The 23,207-nt window shown below is 44.1% G+C and overlaps 2 protein-coding genes across 3 annotated transcripts in view; one reads left to right on the forward strand and one right to left on the reverse strand.

Moving 5' to 3' along the window:
• The window catches only part of LOC140408621 (lipopolysaccharide-responsive and beige-like anchor protein), a 1,704,725-nt gene that overhangs the window by 873,517 nt on the left and 808,001 nt on the right, over nucleotides 1-23,207 (forward strand). The gene's annotated exons all lie outside the window — the stretch shown is intronic.
• Nucleotides 9,932-23,207, reverse strand: part of LOC140408620 (lipopolysaccharide-responsive and beige-like anchor protein) — a 316,827-nt gene continuing 303,551 nt past the window's right edge. The window contains exon 13 of the mRNA XM_072496076.1: nucleotides 9,932-10,122. Within this exon, the coding sequence (XP_072352177.1) occupies nucleotides 9,947-10,122 (176 nt within the window). The 3' untranslated portion in view covers nucleotides 9,932-9,946. The remainder of the gene's footprint in view (nucleotides 10,123-23,207) is intronic.

The raw sequence follows: 23,207 nt of genomic DNA on the forward strand, positions 1-23,207 counted from the left end.
ACACAATATCTCAAAATTTGCAGATGACACAAAGTTGGGTGGGAGGGTGAACTGTGAGGAGGATGCAGAGATCCTTCGGTGTGATTTGGACAAGTTGAATAAGTGGGCAAATGAATGGCAGATGCAATAGAATGTGGATAAATGTGAGGTTATCCACTTTGGTATCAAAAAGGGGAAGGCAAATTATTATCTGAATGGCCATAAATTAGGAGAGGAGAATGTGCAGCGAGACTTGGGTGTCCTCGTACAGCAGTCGCTGAAGGTAAGCATGCAGGTGCAGCAGGCGGTAAAGAAAGCAAATGTTATGTTGTCCTTCAAGCGAGAGGATTAGAGTAGAGGAGCAGGGATGTCTTGCTGCAAGGCCACTCCCAGAATATTATGTGCAATTTTTGCCTCTTTATCTGAAGAAGGATATTCTTGCTCTAAAGGGAGTGCAGCAAAGGTTTACCAGACTGATTCCTGGGATGGCAGAACTGACATATGGGAGATTGAGTTGGTTAGGATTGCAATCGTTAGAGTTCAGATGAATGAGGGGGGATCTCATAGAAACCTATAAAATTCTAACAGGGTTAGACAGGGTCGATGCAAGAAGGCTGTTCCTGGGTGCCTCCAGAACCAAGGGTCACAGTCTAAGGACACAGGGTAGACCATTTAGGACTGAGACGAGAAAAATTTCTTCACCTAGAGTGTGAGCGGCCTGTGAAATTTGTTACCACAGAAAGGAGTTAAGGCTAAAACATGTATATTTTCAAGAAGTAGTTCGATATAGCACTTAGAGCGTAGGGAATCAAAGGATATGGGGGAAGGCGGGATCAGGCTATTGAGTTGGATGATCAGCCATGATCATAATGAATGGCAGAGCAGGCTCGAAGGGCCTCCTCCTGCTCCTATTTTTAATGTCACATTAAATAGTCCAGATGCCTTTTGTGGCCAGCTTCCCCTTCATGGGTCTCAGGACTTCGACTCACTGCCTGTTTGGTTTCTTCATTTGATCATGGGATGTGGGTGTCGCTGGCTGGGCCAAAATTTATTTCCCAACCCTGAGAGCATTTAAGAGTCAACCACATTGTTATGGGTCTGGCATCACATATAGGGATGACCAGGATGACAGGTAGGGATGACAGATTTCCTTCCCGAAAGGATATTAGTGAACCAGATGGGTTTTTACGACAATCAACACAAGTTTCATGGTCATCATTAGACTTTGAATTTCAGATTTTTATTGAATTCAAATTCCACCATCTGCCCTGGCGGGATTTGAACCTGGGACCCCAGAGCATTACCAAGGGTCTCTGGATTACTAGTCCAGTGACAATACCATTACACCACTGCCTCCACAAGCTGGCACTTAAAGATGCTCCTTTTTATTTGCTTCTTCTTCCTTCTTCACACTGTTACCTCTGTTATTCCCCCAAGGATAGTTCCTTGGCCCCCTCTTATGTCTCATCTACATGCTAGCCCTCTGCAACATCATCCAAAAACAAAACAATTTTCACATGTACACTGACGACACCTAGCTCCACCTCACTGACTGTCTCAACTCATCCAATATTGCTAAATTATCAGACTGCTTATCTGACATCCATCATTGGAAGAGCAGAAATGTTCTCCAATTAAACATTGGGAAGACTGATGCCATTGTTTTTCTTCCCCAGTCCGAACTCCATTTCCGAGCTACCAATCTAATCCCTCTCCCTGACAACAGTCTGAGACTCAGCCAATCTGCTTGCAACCTTGGTGTCGCATTTGACCAAGATTAGCTTTCAACCTCATATTTGTGTTAAGACTGCCTCCCTAAGATTATCTGACTTCGACCCTGCCTCAGCTCATCTGTTGCTGAATCCCTCATTCATGCCTTTGTTACCCTGAAACTTGATTATTCCATCCCACTCCTGGCTGGTCTCTCATATTCTATCCTCCATCTACTGGAAGGCAGCCAGAACTCTGCAGTCCATGTCTTAACTCATATCTCGTCCCTTTCACCTCTCACCCCTGTGCTTGCTGATTTACATCGGTTGCCGGTCAAGCAATATCTTGATTTTAACATTTTCATCCTTAATTTAAAATTCCCCTTGACTGCACCCATAAACCCTCTGTGATATCTATGGTCCTCATCTGCATTACCAATTATAATTGCTCCACAATTGGTGGCCCTGCCTTCAGTTGCCCAGGCCCCGCACTCCAGAAATCTCTCCCGAGACCTCTCTCCATTGCTCTGCTCCTTTATGATGCTCCTGAAAATTTTCCACCTTGACAAAGGTTTTGGATGTCTCGCCTAATATCTCCTTATATGGCTTGGTGTCATATTTTGTACTATAATGTCCCTGTGAAGCACCTTGAGATGTTTTATTACATTAAAGAAAACTTTATAAACCTAAGTTGTTGATTATGTCATTATGATTATGTCAATAGCCAAAGAGGTTATTTGGAAATAGGGTATGTCAATTTCAAGGCAGTAAATGACAGTTCAAATAAATAAGTAAAGTCACCATAGTCCCAGATGACCATAGGCTGCTTTCCCCTTTGACAGGGAGAGCTGACTGGTGGCGATTTAACCGGAGGGTCACCGCACCTCAGGCGAGGGGCAAGGTTGAGAAGGCGAAGACGTCATGAATAACAAGAATTTAACCAGTGTTGTTGCCCTTGCACTGCATCACAAACCAGCTGTTCAGCCAACTGAGCTAAACCGGCCTCATTAGTATTAATCAAACTACCAATCCAGTGGCTTTTTCACTCCTTTGCAAGTGCCAGGCATCTGCTTAGCAGCAACACACAACAGAATGAATAAAATCAGAATTGAAGCAAATAGGAAACTGCAGTCCACCCCAACAATTTTTGCTGCAGCATTTCAGAGAGGAAAGACATTAATTAGGATAGAAGGATATAACGAAAGATAAGTGGCACTGAGCTAGATGGCCCTTAGTAAATGAGAGACTGTTGTCTGGAAGTACTTTTTCACACACTATTGTTTGCAGAGAAGTTTGATGTTTTTTTTTGCATTACATAGAATTATGCAAGCACAAATGGGAGTTTAAAAGTTTAAATGTTTCTTTTTCCATCATTATGAATGTGACTAAGGAATGAAAAAATAAAACGTTAGATTCTATGTCTTGCTCCTAATAGACTTTTCCTGTGGTTGCTCCCAGTGAAGCATCTACTAAATTTGAGACCTGATATTTTACAAGACAGAGATTTTTAAAATTCCAAAGTTAATGTAACTTTCATCTCCTTGGATACAAAAGAAAGTTTTCATGTAATCCTGATGAATAGTAGTGTGAATCTGACCACTGTTATTATCTCCTTGGAGATTAATAACTTTTTAAAAAAAATTTGAACTCCCAGTTAATAGTTGAAAGGATGACATGAGCAAGACTTCATGTTTTAATATTTTTACAGTAACAAACTGAAAGCATTATTGACTAATTATTATTTCTGGTAAGCAGCTTATACTTTAAACTGAACAGAACAGCTGAACAGAACTCCACCTTTACTTTGAACACAACTGAAAAATCCACTTCACATGTATGCTTTACACTGTTCCTTAAGCTGGCATTCACTATTTCCGGAACCGGTCTAAAGTGATTCTTAGCTCCCAAGAGTTTACTTCTCTTCCTTCACTTTCCCAGCCTGGTAACCTTTACCCTCAGGGCTGTCTTTAATGGTGAGGGCTTTTCCTGGAATTTATCCCTCTAGTGCCAAGCTAGGTGAATCTTCCAGCCTTGTTGCAAGTCATCACAAATGTATCTTTTCAATCCGAGTCCAAGTCCAACTTAGAGACTTTTGGTCTCCAGCTGCTCTTTCTCTACCGGCCCTGGCAGACTGATCTTGCCATGCTGGTGGCAGCCCAGGCGACCAGACACCGGAAAAGCCAGTAGCATCCACGCAGGCTGTAGGCAGAACCCTATGTGCAGGCGACCACCACCCACCCTGAAGACACACCCAGCCGCCCATTAGACGAAGGAGGGACCCAGAAAGGACGCCAGGGACAGCCCAATGTGTACAAGCGTTGTTCATCTTTCGAGGAGATGATGGACAGCACGAGTCGCAGGAGACTCCGTCCCCAAAGAGACAGCGCAGCACCTGTGCCACGTCCTCGCAGAGGTGGCAACCCATGGAGGAGTAGGGCACTCCCTTCCGGTGGCCATGAAGGTCACCGCAGCCTTGAATCTACATGCCACCGGTTCATCCCAGGGCTCAGGCTGGGACTCATGCGGCATATTACAAGCTACAGCCCACAAGTGCATCCGTGATCTCACGTATGCCCGGGCAGCTGACTATATCAACTTTGAGCTGGACCAAGTCCAACAAGATGCCTGGGTTGCAGGATTCTCTGCTATCGCTGGGATGTCACAGGTTCAGGGGGCAATTGACGACACACATGTCGCCTTACTTTAATCTTTAACAACTTCATCACCCAGGCATGTTGTCAGGCAGACTTCAGCCCAAATCACAAGATCCCTTTAATTTTACCTTAAATTGAAGACACAGTGCCAAAATATACCAATGTTATAAACTTCAAATTTCTAACATTACAAATCAGAAGATTTGAAAAAGTGAAATTGTAACCAGTGTCAGTAATTTTTTTGGAACGGTCAAGGGTTCAGACAATTACAAAAGCTTTAAATATGGAACTTAGAGCTACAAATGATGGGCACGTTTGAACAAATTCTTAACCAGATCTAATGAGCATGAGTAATTCTGGTTATGTGTTCAATACTTTTCGATAGCATAGCTTGCTTTCAGATTTTTGTATCTTGCTTTTTCTCACTTTTACTTTCAATCTTAGGCATAAGCTTGCTTCACGGGAACACACATTTCTCCCTCTATTTATATGGAATGGCCAGAAAATGATGTACACATTCCTGTTTATGATAAACTGATATTTCAGGAATACTCAATTCCCCCTCCCCCATTTACATATGCTGCAGCTTTCGTTAAACATTTAGACACTTCACAGATACCTCGACTTAGCTATTAATGTGAACAATTGCATATCATCACTGTTACGTGCATTGCTATGTACTAGCAACCAAGTCTGCCAGTTTAAACACTAAATTTATGCATGTCACGTTACTAATTTTAAAAACTAATGTTCGAAAAACTCATTCTTGGCAAGGCTAACTGGCACATGTAAAATAAAATAGCTGAAATTAGAACAGAAGGAAAATAGTGTGAAGATGATTAAAAATTGTTTTTAGTTTGGCAGGATTTCCTTTTAAAAATAATAAACCATACATGTGGCATGGATGTAAGAAGCACATTTGCCTAAGCTTGTATGTAAATCTATATAATTTGGCAGTGAAGGGTAATCGGTGCATGGTTTGCTGTTTGTGAGAATTCTTCAGTGTAATTGGCTGCTTGCTGACATCCCTGTTGTTGGTTGTCTGAAGACTTGGTGCAAGGTCCAAATTGATGTCGGAAAAGATGAAATCTATGGCACAGTGATCACTACTAGATCTTTATGGACTGCTTTCTTTGAGGTCAACGATAAATGCTGTTATATCACCACTGATCCTAAAATCCAAACCAATAGACTTTGTCATAGTAACTCAGTGCAATTGAGTGACTTGCTAGGTCATTTTAGGGAGCATTTTAAGAGTCAACCACATTGCTGTGGTTCTGGAATTACATATAAGACAAATAGAGCAAGGTGGCAAATTCTGTTCCCTAGAGGACATTAGTGAACCAGATGGATTTTTATGAAAGTCTACTGGTTACGTGCTTACCATTACTGGTAATATTGTTTTATTTCAGATTTATTTAATTAACTACCAGGTGGGATTTGCATTCATGTCTTCAGATCATTAGACAGGCCTCGAGATTACTAGTCCAGTAACATAACCACTATGCTACCATTCCCACTATTTTGTACATCTATTTCCTTAATAACTATGAGCTAAGTGATAAATTGCATCCTGGACCCAATATTATGGAAGTGTTTACGTTCTCTCTGATTTTAAAGGGTCTGACTAATATCCTGATGCTGCAGTATGGGACTTTAACACTAGAGGCCCTTCATGAACTACTTAATTATTAAATCTTTTTCCACAGGTAGAAACTTGGCAACTACAGTATTTTAATTTATTCCACAGGTCCCAAGGATTGAAAGAAAAGGCTTTGTACAGGTCCTGGGATATAAAAAGTAAAGTCCAGATCTCCAATTTGTGGAATTCACATTCTTGTTATGTATATAGTGGTCATCATCATCAAACTTTATTTCAGGTCAACTAAAGCCATTATTTCTGATTCCGAAAACTTCAAGGAGAAGTCATTTTATACACAAATTTAAACCAGCTGTAGACTTTTACTGAAATAAATGTAATATTCAGCAGCTGTTCTTGAAACTTATGCTTAAACAAATAAAATAGTAATTGTGTGAAGCTCAGAACATCTAATTTACTTTTTAAATGCTCTCTGAAAAACTATACATTGTTGGTGACCTGCAAGCTCCAGTAATAGTCATGTTCAAAGGGATCTGAATCTGTCTACAGAAGTACTTGAAGTTATTCCTCTCGCAGGTGAGCATTGCTTGCAGTGTTGTTGCAGACTGCAGGATGGAATTTGACTCTGTCTAAAGGCAATAAAATGCAGCATGGAGAAAACTGGGACAGAGCAACAAAAGAGAAGGAAAACAGGAATGGCTTGACATGGCGAGTGTTGGAATCAGTAAAATATGAAATTTGGGAATTTTTAAATGATTCCTAGATAAATTGACACTTTTATTTTACAAAATTCCATTGTTAATTTAATTAGACATTTTTACTTTCATATATATAATAAAAATTGCCTATGTAAAATTTTCACCTTGCAATGCATAATTTTTCCAGTGGTGGCAATTTTTCCAGTAAGGGCAGCACAGTGGCAGTGGTTAGCACTGTTGCCTCAGCACCAGGGAACTGGATTCAATTCTGGCCTTGGGTGACTGTGTGAAGTTTGTACGTTATCTCCGCGTGTGTGTGTGTTTCCTCCGGGTGCTCCGATTTCCTCCCACAGTCCAAAGATGTGCAGGTTAGGTGGATTGGCCAGGCTAAATTGTCTCTTAGTTTCCAAAGATATGCCAGTTAGGTGGATTGGTTATGCTACGTTGTCCCTTAGTGTCCAAAGGTTGGGTAGGCCTACGGGGATGGGACAGGGGAGTGGGCCGAGGTAGTGTGCTCTTTCAGAGAGTCGGTGCAGACTCGATGGGCCGAATGGCCTCCTTCGACACTGTAGGGATTCTATGATCCTATGCTAAGTGGTCCCTTCATTTTGTGTCTTTCAACTCATCAGTGTGCATTGCATAGAAATTAATCTGCTCAAGCAACTCTACTTCCTAAATGTCCACAGGTTTTGCTAATTAACAATAATCTCAATTCAAGGTACTGATATACAAAATAAAAACAATCTATTAATTTAAATGGGGACAGAATCACATCTGTCCATCCTAAACAGCTCTCACCCTCTAATCACAATTCACCTGAATACTACACCTGGGGCGAAATTCTCCGGAAACGGCGCGATGTCCGCCGACTGGCGCCCAAAACGGTGCCAGACGGGCATCGCGCCGCCCCAAAGGTGCGGAATGCTCCGCATCTTTGGGGGCCGAGCCCCAACATTGAGGGGCTAGGCCGACGCCGGAGGAATTTCCGCCCCGCCAGCTGGCGGAAACGGCCTTTGTTGCCCCGCCAGCTGGCGCGGAAATGACATCTCCGGGCAGCGCATGCGCGGGAGCGTCAGCGGCCGCTGACAGTTTCCCACGCATGCGCAGTGGAGGGAGTCTCTTCTACCTCCGCCATGGTGGAGACCGTGGCGGAGGCGGAAGGGAAAGAGTGCCCCCACGGCACAGGCCCGCCCGCGGATCGGTGGGCCCCGATCGCAGGCCAGGCCAACGTGGGGGCACCCCCCGGGGCCAGATTGCCCCGTGCCCCCCCCAGGACCCCAGAGCCCGCCCACGCCGCCTTGTCCCGCCGGTAAGGTATGTGATTTAATTTACGCCGGCGGGACAGGCAATTTATCGGCGGGACTTCGGCCCATCCGGGCCGGAGAATCGAGCGGGGGGGGGGGGGCCGCCAACCGGCGCGATTCCCGCCCCCGCCGAATATCCGGTGCCGGAGACTTCGGCAACCGGCGGGGGCGGGATTCACGCCAGCCCCCGGCGATTCTCCGACCCGGCGGGGGGTCGGAGAATGTCGCCCCTGGTCTCTACTCCCCATGTGAATGATTAGAGGAGATCAAGTAGTGTAATATAAATCCATAATCATTATTTGCGAAATTATTCTACCAAGCTACTGTTCTGAACAACATATAATATTAGGTTGAATTTATTTGTGCGTTAAAGGTAAAAATGGTTTCAGTTTCCTTTACGTTTTTTTTATGAACCTTGATGCCTGGGTGTCTCGGCAGACATGTGACTAAAATATTTCAGGTCCATTGGGATTTTTTTGTATATATTATATATATTTTGTTTTATGATCTTTTACAACCCCTGAAGCTAAAGAAATGGGTTGAAAGGGATTGAAAGTCCAGTGATTCTAAATCAAAGCGCAAAGTAGAAAATCGTTATTATTGCCGAGTGACAGTGATCCAATGACACAAACACAGAAAAAAGACAAGAGTTGAGAGGGAGTTTAGTGTATGTGTCAGAGAGAGACAACAGGGATTTTGAGCTTTCTGAGAAGAAAACCTGCAAAGCTAGTGGGACAATAGTTAACTGAATAATAATTTATGGAACTAAGAAAAGTGATCAGTTTAGTCGAGGTGCAATTGGAAGACTGAGTTTAAGGAACTCATTTGTTTGCTCTGCAGTTGAACCAACAAGGAGTTTACAGTGTGGCTTTTGGGTGTCATTGGGTACGAGTGAATGCTCAGTAATCCACCAGAAGAAAACCATTTTCAATTGTACCAGTCCCAAGCGGTGAGATTTTGTGTCATGCTTGCGGAAACGCTTCATTGTTTATGTGTCTGGAAAGATATTGCTGGGGTAAAGGAACAGAATGAATTTTAATTGTTTTGTGTTCATTGTCTGGTGTAATACAGATCAACTTTTCTTGTTTTAATAAACAATTTATTCTTTGTATTAAATGCTCAGCAGCAGACTCCTGTGAATTTCTTCAGTAACTTTCCTCCAAAGTTTTGAAATAAAAATCAGGATCTATCAAGCTAGGTTTCACTCTCGGATCGGACTTGTCCAGTAATTATAACAGCTGGGATCGTAGCAAGTACAAAGCCATAATAATTTAAGATGCTATTAAATTTTGAATTTTCTCTCCAATGGTTTATAATGAATTAAGAATCTTAATGAAGAGACAGGATGAGAGCTGAAGTCGGAGCTGACAATTCATCACAATGCAAATGCCTAATATCATGGGAACACACAATTTACACAGGAACTCAATATTATTTTACTTCTGTTTCACATTTCCAATGCATGTAAGCAGACATGACACAATTTCACCACAACTATTGAGAAGGCCCAGTTAACAGATGCGTTGTTGGAAGAGGTTTGGAATTCTGTACATATTGCCATTACAAAGGAGGTTTACATAACTCGCTGCCCTGACAAAGGTGCACCTGTTGCCTGTCTTATACTTTTATTTTTAGTCAACTGCAAGACTATATTTTCAGCAGCATTCTGGAAGGAACCCTCTCCTACCTGTCATGCGAGGAATTAATTAATACTGAGACTATTGTGCTCCCAATACAACAAGAACTCTCTACTCCATATGAACATTCATTTGTTTCTGTGTACATACATGTAGCTATGGTGCACTATGCAGTGCAACCTTGTCCAAAATCCATATTTAAATAAGCTTATTTAACATTTGGGTAAAATAAAGTTTCAAGAGGGCAAGAGATCATTTTGGTTGTTTCACATTACTACAAATCGTGCTGCAGTTTGTGAAATGCCTATTGTTAGTAAAGAAACAGAAATATCAAGTAAAAACAGCTTTAGATGAGATATTTTCCTTCACTTACTGTTAGGGTATTCACCAACACTGTGATTTTTCCCATTCCAGTACCAAAGAAGAAGAGTTGCATCCCGTGATCCTGACAGGATGTAACAGTCACCTCCAATGTACGATTCCGATCTGGCTAAGCATGTTACAACATCCCAGTGTCCAAAAATCACCTGCGCGAGTTTACCTGAGAAACAAAATCACCATAACTCAGTTTTTATTGAACATCCAATATTCCATGACACAATTGAAATTTTATTTTGCTTAATCAACATTCTTTCATATGTCACATAGATAGGAATTCAAAATGGTAAACCTTTAAAGACTATAAAGGATCTTCCAAGTAAAAATTCAAAAATATTTAACATTAATATTAATGATTTGAATACTATACTCTAAATTTGATTTTACAACCCTAACAGGCACTGGACAATGAAACGTGGGAGCTGATACATTTTGGCATAAAATACACGGATAAGAGTATAAGCTAGATGGAAAGCAGTGGAGGGTATGGATATTAGTTTTAAGTACATAAGTCCTTGGTATTGCAAGTATATTTGATTAAGCCATAAAAAGGACAGCAGCATTTTTGGTGGATTTCTGTGTAACAGACATAACAAGCAAAAGAGAATTGGAAAGATTAATTGTAATTAATCTTAGCATTGATTTATGCAAAATGGGAAATAACTGAAGGCAGAAACCTACCAGATGTTACAGCACTCTTATCAGAACCTACAACACACTTTGTAAAGTAAAGAGACTGGGGACATCTTTACTAAAAACTAAAAAATGTGGCTTGTGTTATATTTCTTTGCGATGGGGAGAAGATGAAGTTTCTCTTGCCCACACACCATTCATATCCTGATGAGGGAAATAGTAAGTAAATGATTTCACCTGCCCATGAATTTCTTCAGAAGGTGTGCCAACCTAGCAAAGGGGGCTGGCCTGTGGTTTTCTTTCCTTGCATCCCAGCCCTATTTGGTGTTTCCAGTGACTTTTTGAGTCAAGATCAAGAACTCAGTTTGTGAAGGTTCAAGCTTTAAACTCTGTTATTACACCAGTTATAGTAAATGAGGGATGAACAACCAACTCGCTTCATTTCTAGCTCATTATTTAGGCATGACCTACAACTGTTTAGTTCAGTGGCAGCTCGTTTTCTCAGAACCTTTGAAAACCGAAAATGATGCGATTTTAAAAAAATGGAATGTCTGTCTGGTTTTACATTTCATATACACTTGTAATGATGGAGAATAGTTCCTATCCAATAATGTATGAAAGGGCAGCCAGCACAGGGATATAGATCAATGCACACATGTACTCACTTATCTGCTACATGTGACTTTAAAAAGACCGGTCTAGAATGTACGAGTCAATAGAAATGTTTGAACTTGAACACTAAGGATCTCGCAACAATAATTTCAAATACAGGCAAGAAGCACTTGTCATGATATTCAGGTAAACATCATAGCACATACATACTGATGGACAGATCAACGGACCAATCAACACACACACAACACCACAGCCAATCACAGGCAAGAGCATACACAGTATAAAACAGGGAACATGACACTTCCTGAGTATTCTAGCAGGAGACAGCTCAAGGCACAGAGCTCATAGCAAGCCACTCAGACATCCATCATGTGCTGAGTGCCACTACAAGATAGTATTAGAATAAGTCCACAGATTCTAGGGTTATGATCGAACCTCAGTAACCAGTTTACCACTGTAAATAAATGATAGTAATAAAACTGAGTTGTACCATTCGCAACCGCGTTGGTCCATCTGTGTAGCAGAGTACACGACACATCATAGTACCAGGAGTAACGTGGGACCTACCTACGAATCCTCCGGAATCTGCCATCCTGCGCCATGGACACCGCCAGCACACCGCAGCCACTACAAGTCGCTGGAAACCTCAGCGTTAATTGGAAGCTGTTCAAACAGCGCTTCCAGCTCTTCCTGGAAGCCAACGAAAAGGAGGGCACTTCTGACACCAGAAAGATCGCCATCCTCCTCTCCACGGCAGGTCAACACGCCATCCATGTCTACAACTCCCTGGTGTTCGCGGAAGGCGAGGACAAGACCAAGTGCAAGACGGTCCTTCTCAAAAATCGACCAACACTTCAACGTAGAGGTCAACGAGAGTTGAGAGGTATCTCTTCCAGCAGTGCCTGCAGGGTAAGGTTGAGCCCTTTCAATCCTTCCTTACGCATCTCTGTATCCTCGCGCAGTCCTGCGGTTACGACACCACCTCCGATTCCATGATTCGGGACCAGATCGGTTTTGGGGTCACCTCGGGCACCCTACGCCAGCAGCTCTTAAAAATAAAAGGCCTCACCCTAGCCTCCGCAATCGAAGCCTGTGTCCTGCATGAAAACGCGACTAGCCGCTACTCCCAATTTCAGGCAGCCAAATCGGCGCGGCAGGGGTCCTACGCGGCCGGATCGGCGAGGCAGGCGTCCTATGAGGCCGAACGGATCCAGGCGATCGAGTTCCTCCCGGCCCGCGGCCTGGACGAGGACAGCCATTTTGCGCGCTTTTCGAGGCCTCCCGCGTTTGTGCACGCCAAAAACGACGCAGAGGGACGTGATGCGCAGGCGTGCTCGACGCAAGACCGAACTGCGCATGCGCGGTGGCGCAACGAACGCCATGACGTCACGACGTGCGACAACTGCGGAGCCGCACATTTAAAGCGGCAATGTCCCGCAAGAAACCGACAATGCCTCCGCTGTGGCAAGATGGGCCACTATGCTGCCTGCTGTCAAGCAGCTCAACCTGCCAATGTTCCCCAATTCCGACAACCTCCCAGGGACGTACGGACCATTCAGCCTTCTTACTACGAGTCGTGCCCAGACGCTATCCAGACCAGTGACAACGACGACCGGGAAGCCTTCCGTGTTGCGGTCATTGATGGGAACCGGATGACTCCAGCCAGGACCCACCAGCCGTTGCAAGTGAACACTGTCAATCCGGGTGATGAATGGTGTGCCACCCTAACGGTCAACCCGAATTCGTCGCCCACCTATTAGACTGGACTTATGAGCCTGTTTGTACATTGAACTCATGATACCACCGTGTTAATATGTTTCTGTTCTTCCTTGTCGTTACAGGAGTTCGTTTTTGTCGTTCAACATTTCCCCGTACTTTGTTAATGGCACAACCTCGTTGTTATGTCGCACCCGACATCGCCCCTTGTATATAGTTGAGCCCCATGTACATGCTGTAGATATTGCACACACACACATTCAGCTGCACTCAGTACACATCTCTATTTAGAACCACATAGGCACATGTTCTTGTACAAAAGGGGGGGATGTCATGATATTCAGGTAAACATCATAGCACATACATACTGATGGACAGATCAACGGATCAATCAACACACACACAACACCACAGCCAATCACAGGCAAGAGCATACACAGTACAAAACAGGGAACACAACACTTCCTGAGCATTCCAGCAGGAGACACTCAGGGCACAGAGCTCATAGCAAGCCACTCAGACATCCACCATGTGCTGAGTGCCACTACAAGATAGTATTAGGAATAGGTCCACAGATTCTAGGGTTATGATCGAACCTCAGTAACCAGTTTACCACTGTAAATAAATGATAGTAATAAAACTGAGTTGGACCATTCGCAACTGTGTTGGTTCGTCTGTGCAGCAGAGTACAGAACACATCAGCACTGATAGTAAGGGCAGCACGGAGGCACAGTGGTTAGCCCTCCTGCCTCACGTGCCGAGGTCCCAGGTTCGACCCCGGCTCTGGGTCACTATCCATGTGGCGTTTGCACATTCTCCCCGTGTTTGCGTGGGTTTTGCCCCAACAACCCAAATGTGTGCAGGCTAGGTGGATTGGCCACGCTAAATTTTCCCTTAATTGGAAAAATGAATTGGGTACTCTAAATTCATTTTTAAAAAAGAAAAAAAAAGAATCACTGACAGTATTTAAACAAAGTCAATCAAAAATGATTAATTTGCCAAAAGATTGCAGAGCAATATCAAAATGGTGATTAGCTAATACTTAAAAAAAGCCAGGTGATAACCCATGTAGCCATCTGGGATGGGCACTTCCAGAATACAAAATGGATGCTCACAAAGAATATAGGGAACTGTGGCCAATGTTAGGAAAACAAGCAGGCACAGAGCCTGTATGCATATTGGAAAGACAGCTCCCAGACGGAGCTGAAACTATAGGTCAATGAGCATATTGATGGCCCATCTCCGGGAATAAAGGAAAGACATTCAAGCAACCGATACTGCTCCAGACATCCCGGCGCCAGTTCCCCAACCGAAAGCATAAACAAAGCAAGGCCAACGGCCATCAAAGACACACCCAGCCATCAGGATACCCACCCCTCTATTGGTCATGATCAATACCAGTGATTGAGAAGCGGCCCAATTAATTGGGGCCAAGTTTAAGGCCCACCTAAAAGCACGCGAAGCCCCTCCGGGTATAAGAAGGAACCCCCCCCCAAGAGAATCGCTCTCTTGGATTTGGCTCTCAAAACGGAGAGACCCATTCACCAGCTGCACCATAAGCAAGAAAGTCCAAGGTCAACACTCGCTACCAGATGGGTGACCTTAGCTGTTCTCCTGTACCACTTCGAACCCAACAACCTCAGATCTGAACAACGGCCATTGTTCCTCTGACTGAGTGGGCACCCGAAGCTAAGTCTAGGCATTAGCATTAGAGATAGTTTTGTTTGTAGTACTTTGTGCATGAGTAGATATTACTGTGTGTGTAAATAAATAGTATTGACTTTGAACTAACTAACTGGTGTATTGGCTCTTTAATCAGTATTCGGGTTTGAACCTTACGGCGGTATCGAGAGATACCTGGCGACTCTAAAGCAAACATAATTAGGATTAAGGAAGGCGACCATATTGACCGCCATATTCATAACCAGAGAAATAGAGCAACACCTAAACGACCACATCAATTGCCACAAAACAGTCAAATGTACAAGCAGTTATTCATTAATGATACAGTGCATTTATCTAAAGGATTGCAAGTCACATTTAAATATTTGAGGTCAAGTAATATTACCTCACTTTGTTCCACTTATCATGAAATAGTGTCACTGACATAAAATGTGTGGTCCCTATCAGCAAAATTCTCTAATACAATAGAGGCAATCTCTGGAATTCCAGGGATAGTGCAAACGTAGAGGTTTATGGGCCTGCATTACAATGAAGATTTGATTCTCGATACTTGATGGTACAAGTGTGTGCAGGCAAAAACAGTGCCATCTCTGCATTCTGCTTGCTGCCAATGACAGTATTTCAGTATGTGGTCCAAATATTGTTGTTAATGGACAATTGTCCATCCATAGTGTGAACTCACTTCCATACAAGAATTGTGGCATCTCTTTACGCCAAATATAATTCCTAAGACCATAAGACACAGAAGCAGAATTGGTCCATTTGGTCCTTCGAGTCTGCTCCCCAATTCACGATTAGCACTGTTGCTTCTCAGCTCCAGGGTCCCAGGACGATTCCCGGCTTGGGTCACTGTCTGTCTGGAGTCTGCACATTCTCCCAGTGCCTGCGAGGGTTTCTTCTGGGTGCTCCAGTTTCTGCCCACAGTCCACCTATGTGCAGGTTAGGTGGATTGGCCATGCTAAATTGCCCTTAGTGTCCAAAAAGGTTAGGTGGGGTTACGGAGATGGGGTGGAGGTATGGGCTTGGGTAGCGTGCTCTTTCCAAGGGCCGGTGCAGACTTGATGGGCCAAATGGCCTCCTTCTGCACTGTAAATTCTATGATTCTATTATTCAATCATGGCTGATATGTTTCTCATTCCCTTTCTCCTGCCTTCTCCTCATAACTCCTGAACACCTTATTAATCAAGAACCTACCTATCTTTGACTTAAAAGAGACTCAGTGACATGGCCACCACAGCCTTCTGCGGCAAAGAGTTTTACAGATTCACCACCCTCTGGCTGAAGTAATTGCTTCTCATCTCTGTTTTAAAGGATCGTCACTTCAGTCTGAGACTGTGCCCTCGGGTTCTAGTTTCTCCTACTAGTGGAAACATCTTCTCCACATTCACTCTATCTATGCCTCTAAGTAGTCTGTAAGTTGCAATGAGATCCCCCCATAACCTTTAAACTCTAATGCATTCAGATCCAGAGTCCTCAACTGTTCCTCCTATGACGAGTCCTTCATTCCAGGGATCATTCTTGTGAACCTCATCTGGACCTTCTCCAAGGCCGGCGCATCCTTCCTAAGGCTTCACTTTTGATTTGCACGCAGTTACTTTCAGCTTTGCTCCATGTTCTGGATGCAAAAGCAATGGGTTCTCTTCACCCGACGGCATGATGTGGGATACCACCACTCCAACGCCACTGGGAGAGACGTCATACTGTAGAGATAGGTCAGAATTTCATATTTGAGCAATGTGTCTCAGCCTGCACGGATCCAAACACTTCCACTTCTTGGTTCTGGCACAGCGTTTTAAAACGTTCGCCAAATTTGCAACAAATCCTCCGTAGTAGTTCAACAATCCGCATAAAAATTGCAACTGGTTAACATTCTGAGATGCGGGCATGTGATAGCCTTGACCGTCAAAGTTTACTCAAGTAAAAACGGGACAAATTCACACTCGACCGTGCGTACTGTCAATCAGTAGTCCTCCAATATTTGACAAGTGGCATCCAGATTCTGAAGATGTTCTTTTTTGTTTTAGAGAATGCCATCCAGGTAACACTGGGCTCCATTTAGCCCACTCAGAATTTGGTCCATTACTCTTTGGAACAATGCCAGAAATGAAGCGATACTAAACGGTAATCTTCGGTACCGAAACAAATCTTTGTGTGTCACGATCTTCAGAATTTCTTGAGACTTTTGGTTTATATTCACTTGTAGATTTACCTGATTTAGGTCGATCTTTTTAAATGTTGACCTCTTCCCAATCCTGCGAACAGGTCATTGATAAGCGGTGGAGAATATTGTTCCTCACACAATACTGGATTTAGAGTGACTTTGAAGTCTCCACAAATCCGAATGGACCCGTCTTTTTTTAAAAATTTAGAGCAGCCAATTATTTTTCTTTTCCAATCAAGGGGCAATTTAGCATTGCCAATCCCCCTAACCAGCACATCTTTGAGTTGTGGGGATGAAACCCACACAAAAATGGGGAGAATGTGCAAACTCCACACGGACAGTGATCCAGGGTCGGGATATTAGGTCTGGTAGGCAAGGTTCTGTACTGGGAATGGTAACTTGTAAAATTTACCAAGAGTCAACATTGTCAACCGTGCTGCAGTTCCACTTGGGATCCCTCCACATTTAATAAGTTAGCAATGAGATTGCAGCCCTTTACCTACCAATACCCATAAATATCTAGTTTCATCATATATAATAATGTAGCATCTCCATTACATTTAACAACAGCATCTGTCTTCTATATTGCCCTTATGTTTCAAATTAAGTTTAATTAAACATTTAGGATTTGACTCGATAAAAAGCATAATTTGTTGGAATAAACTTCAATCATAGCTGTCATTACATGGATTACGTCACACATTGAATTGCTCTACACAAAACCAAGAAAAGCAATGGAGAAAGATGATGTTAGTCAATAAATACATTATTTTGCATGCAGGATATAGATTGAAAAGCAAATGCTGATTGATATTTTGCAGCTTTTTGTCACCAATTTTTTGTTAACTTGTCCTCAGGATGTGGCCGATGTTGGCATAACCATATTTATTGCCCATCTGTAGTTGGATTTAGAAGGCCATCTGGTTCATAGCAATCATTTGTACAACCGACTGGCCTGTTAGGCCCCTACAGAGGGAATTAAGCATCAACCACATGTCGTGGGAGTGGATTTGTGTGTAGACGAGACTGGATGAGGGAGGCGTTAGTGAACCATTTGGGTTTTTATGTGAATCTGACAGCTTTCATGATTATTTTTCTAGTGGTAGTCCATAATTACCAAATTTATTAAACTGAATTACGATGGCGAGATTTGAACTAATTATCTTTTAGCTGACAATTCAGTACCCTAACTACAATGCAACTGTTTCTTTGCAATTCTCAGCCTGGCAAAGAACCACTTGAGTCTGTTGCTCAGAGGTTGTGAAAAATATTATTTTTTGTCACAGACGAAACTGTGAATGCATTCCTCTAATCGGGAAAAAAATCCAACATGGGCATATGTAAAAAGGTAAGGGCCTAAGGATTGGCTGCAGTATAATTGGTTTATTAACTGAGAAACATTCACTGTTCACTGTGAACATAAAGGTAACAGTCATTTAAATCACATTAATGTAGACCTTCAATTGTAGTGATTGGTTTTGCAGAATTGGCAGGGAATACGGAGATGGGGACAGATTTGGATTCTCCCTCCTCATCTGGGTATCAGAAATACACAATCATATAGAATGTTCAATCACAAATGCTCAGCAGAATTTTAAATGGAAAGTTGACCACACCAGCATCATAAGCAATATTGCAAAATGTATTTGTCAATAATCACGGTGACTCTTGCAATTTGAGAAGGGCTGGCTATGAATTAAACAAGCATCTATTTGTCCCAGCTTAAACTGTTCTAAACCTATTGTCCACATAAAGATGTTGAAGCCAAACAATAATTTGAAGTACAATCCATTTCCCCAATTTTATTTTCATAGTTTCTCTTTGCTCCCAAGCCTGATCCTTTGTCAATCTTATGATGGAAGGAATATCTGCCTGCCCAAGCGTATCCCACTCCAGGACTACAGCACCAAAATCAAGGCTGACACTTCAGATGAGTGCTGCACTACCAGAGCTACCATCTTTCAGATGAGATATTAAACCAAGGCCCCATCTGCACTCCCATGGCACTATTTTGAAGATGGGAGTTATCGTCCCTTGATCAACATCATAAAAACAGATTATCTTGAAATTATATTGTTGTTTGTGAAAGCTTGTTATCCAAATTGGTTACATATCTACATTGCAACAGTGATTACGCTTCTAAAATACCTAATTAGCTGTAACATTTTTTGGGTGTCCTGTGATCATGAAAGGCATTATTATAAATACAAGTCTTTCTTTTTTACCACATTTAATGTGGCACCGGAATGTGACGACTAGGGGCTTTTCACAGTAACTTCATTGAAGCCTACTTGTGACAATAAGCGATTCTTATTATTTTTTATACTCCACAGGGTACCATTCACAGGCAACTGATTTAAGGAATTAGAGACAAATGTCCTGTAGTTTGCCCCAATTTGGCTGCAGCTTTTTTTCTTTGTTTTTTATCTCACATAGGAGACAATTTTGATACAAGGTGGAGTGAACAATATGCAAAGTTTTATTGTCAACCAGATGATGCAGACTTGATAAGTCTAGGAGTCTTTCAGTTTCATCTTACAGCCTAAGTTACCTTCAACTCATAACTCCCTTTTATGAATGATGTGGAGATGCCGGGGTTGGACTGGGGTGAGCACAGTAAGAAGTCTTACAACACCGGGTTAAAGTCCAACAGGTTTGTTTCGATGTCACTAGCTTTCGGAGCGCTGCTCCTTCCTCAGGTGAATGAAGAGGTATGTTCCAGAAACATATATCTAGACAGATTCAAAGACGCCAGACAATGCTTGGAATGCGAGCATTAGCAGGTGATTAAATCGTTACAGATCCAGAGAAGTGGTAACCCCAGGTTAAAGAGGTGTGAATTGTGTCAAGCCAGGACAGTTGGTAGGATTTCGCAGGCCAGATGGTGGGCGATGAATGTAATGCGACATGAATCCCAGGTCCCGGTTGAGGCCGCACTCATGTGTGCGGAACTTGGCTATAAGCTTCTGCTCGGCGATTCTGCGTTGTTGCGCGTTCTGAAGGCCGCCTTGGAGAACGCTTACCCGGAGATCAGAGGCTGAATGCCCTTGACTGCTGAAGTGTTCCCCGACTGGAAGGGAACATTCCTGCCTGGTGATTGTCGCGCGATGTCCATTCATTCGTTGTCGCAGCGTCTGCATGGTCTCGCCAATGTACCACGCCTCGGGACATCCTTTCCTGCAGCGTATGAGGTAGACAACGTTGGCCGAGTCGCACGAGTATGTACCGCGTACCTGGTGGGTGCTGTTCTCACGTGTAATGGTGGTATCCATGTCGATGATCTGGCACGTTTTGCAGAGATTGCCATGGCAGGGTTGTGTGGTGTCGTGGTCACTGTTCTGAAGGCTGGGTAGTTTGCTGCAAACAATGGTTTGTTTGAGGTTGCGCGGTTGTTTGAAGGCAAGTAGTGGGGGTGTGGGGATGACCTTGGCAAGATGTTCATCTTCATCGATGACGTGTTGAAGGCTGTGAAGAAGATGTCGTAGTTTCTCCGCTCCGGGAACGTACTGGACGACGAAGGGTATTCTGTCGGTTGTGTCCCATGTTTGTCTTCTGAGGAGGTTGGTGCGGTTTTTTGCTGTGGCGCGTTGGAACTGTCGATCGATGAGTCGAGTGCCATATCCCGTTCGTACGAGGGCATCTTTCAACATTTGTAGATGTCTGTTACGCTCCTCCTCGTCTGAGCAGATCCTGTGTATACGGAGAGCTTGTCCATAGGGGATGGCTTCTTTAATGTGTTTCGGGTGGAAGCTGGAGAAGTGGAGCATCGTGAGGTTATCCGTGGGTTTGCGGTAAAGCGAAGTGCTGAGGTGACCGTCCTTGATGGAGACGAGTGTGTCCAAGAATGCAACTGATTTTGGAGAGTAGTCCATGGTGAGTCTGATGGTTGGATGGAACTTATTGATGTAATTGTGTAGTCGTTTCAGTGATTCTTCGCCGTGGGTCCAAAGGAAAAAAATGTCATCGATGTATCTGGTGTATAACGTCGGTTGAAGGTCCTGTGCGGTGAGTAGGTCTTGTTCAAACTTGTGCATGAAGATGTTGACGTATTGGGGTGCGGATTTGGTCCCCATGGCTGTTCCGTGCGTCTGGATGAAGAACTTGTTGTCGAAGGTGAAGACATTGTGATCCAGAATGAAGCGGATGAGTTGCAGAATTGCATCTGGAGATTGGCAGTTGTCGGTGTTGAGTACTGAGGCTGTTGCAGCAATGCCGTTGTCATGGGGGATGCTGGTATAGAGTGCCGAGATGTCCATTGTGACGAGGAATGTTCCTAGTTCAACTGGTCCATGGGTGCTGAGTTTCTGTAGGAAGTCCGTCGTGTCGCGACAGAAGCTGGGTGTACCTTGTACGATGGGTTTCAAGGTGCCCTCGATGTAGCCAGAGAGGTTCTCACACAGGGTCCCATTGCCTGAAACGATAGGACGGCCTGGTGTGTTGGCCTTGTGTATTTTCGGGAGGCAGTAGAGATCTCCAATGCGGGAAGTACGTGGGATGAGAGCACGTAGGGTGCTCTGAAGATCTGGATCCAAGGTCTTGATCAGTCTGTTAAGTTGGCGGATGTGTTCCTTGGTCGGATCTGCGGGTAACTGTCTGTAGTGTTCTTGGTTGTTCAGTTGTCGGTATACTTCTTTGTAGTAGTCCGTTCTGTTCAGTATGACAGTGGCCCCTCCTTTGCTGGTTTGATGACGATGCTGCGGCTGGTCTTGAGAGCGCGGATGGCATTGCGTTGTGCTTGGGTGATGTTCGGGGCTGTCTTGTGAATGCGACTGATGAATCTGGCATTGACGGGACTCCTGACGGCTTGAGCATACATGTCGAGTCTAGGGCAGCGGCCTTCCGGAGGGGTCCAATTCGACTCTTTCCTCTTCGGTTGTCGCACCGCAGATCTCTCGGTCTGCTGTTCCGGTTCATTGATAGTCTGCTTGGGTTCGCTGTTGGCCTCTTGGGGTCTGTGGAAGAATTCCCGGAGCCTCATTCGCCTGATGAATTCCTCCGTGTCTGCCGCGAGACTGATGGGTCCATTTTGGTGGTGGTGCAGAAATTGAGCACCCTGCTGAGGACTTCGATTTTGTCTGGTTGAAGGGTGTAGTCTGACAAGTTGACAATAGATTTCCCTGTATTGTTTTCTACTGTGGTACCGGGGGTTGCTGCTGGTGGTGATGCCGAGTTTCTCAAGCTTCCTGTTCTTGGTATGCATATAGGTGGCATAGTATTGTTGTCTCATCTGTTTGGCGGTGTTCCGCAGCTGGTCTGCTGCGTCCTGAGCGCAAGTTGAGAATATGGCCTCTCTCTTGGTTTCCAGGTTGCGTCGTCTGCTGTAGAGCTGGCGTACGAGGTGGTTGAGGAGTGTGAGAGAGGTGCGACGGCAGAGTCTCTCAGCGTAGTCTGTGTTGTAGGTCGACTTGAGTGGATTTGTGATCTGTAGCCCTTCGGGATCTTGTCTGCTTTCTTGCATCTTTGTAGAAACTTAATGTCAGTGTCTATATGCGCGATCTTCCTGGAGATCCTCTCCACTTTGAGCCAGCAGTTTGCGGTGTCGATGGTAGCCATGATGTGGAGATGCCGGCGTTGGACTGGGGTCTTCTTCACAGCCTTCAACACGCCATCGATGAAGATGAACATCTTGCCAAGGTCATCCCCACTACTTGCCTTCAAACAACCGCGCAACCTCAAACAAACCATTGTTTGCAGCAAACTACCCAGCCTTCAGAACAGTGACCACGACACCACACAACCCTGCCATGGCAATCTCTGCAGGACGTGCCAGATCATCGACATGGATACCACCATTACACGTGAGAACAGCACCCACCAGGTACGCGGTACATACTCGTGCGACTGGGCCAACGTTGTCTACCTCATACGCTGCAGGAAAGGATGTCCCGAGGCGTGGTACATTGGCGAGACCATGCAGACGCTGCGACAACGAATGAACGGACATCGCGCGACAATCACCAGGCAGGAATGTTCCCTTCCAGTCGGGGAACACTTCAGCAGTCAAGGGCATTCAGCCTCTGATCTCCGGGTAAGCGTTCTCCAAGGCGGCCTTCAGGACGCGCGACAACGCAGAATCGCCGAGCAGAAGCTTATAGCCAAGTTCCGCACACATGAGTGCGGCCTCAACCGGGACCTGGGATTCATGTCGCATTACATTCATCCCCCACCATCTGGCCTGCGAAATCCTACCAACTGTCCTGGCTTGACACAATTCACACCTCTTTAACCTGGGGTTACCCCATCTCTGGATCTGTAAAGATTTAATCACCTGATAATGCTCGCATTCCAAGCATTGTCTGGCATCTTTGAATCTGTCTAAAAATATGTTTCTGGAACATACCTCTTCATTCACCTGAGGAAGGAACAGCGCTCCGAAAGCTGGTGACATCAAAACAAACCTGTTGGACTTTAACCTGGTGTTGTAAGACTTCTTACTGTGC

Source organism: Scyliorhinus torazame, chromosome 3, assembly GCF_047496885.1.
Source record: "Scyliorhinus torazame isolate Kashiwa2021f chromosome 3, sScyTor2.1, whole genome shotgun sequence".
Classification (NCBI taxonomy): domain Eukaryota; kingdom Metazoa; phylum Chordata; class Chondrichthyes; order Carcharhiniformes; family Scyliorhinidae; genus Scyliorhinus; species Scyliorhinus torazame.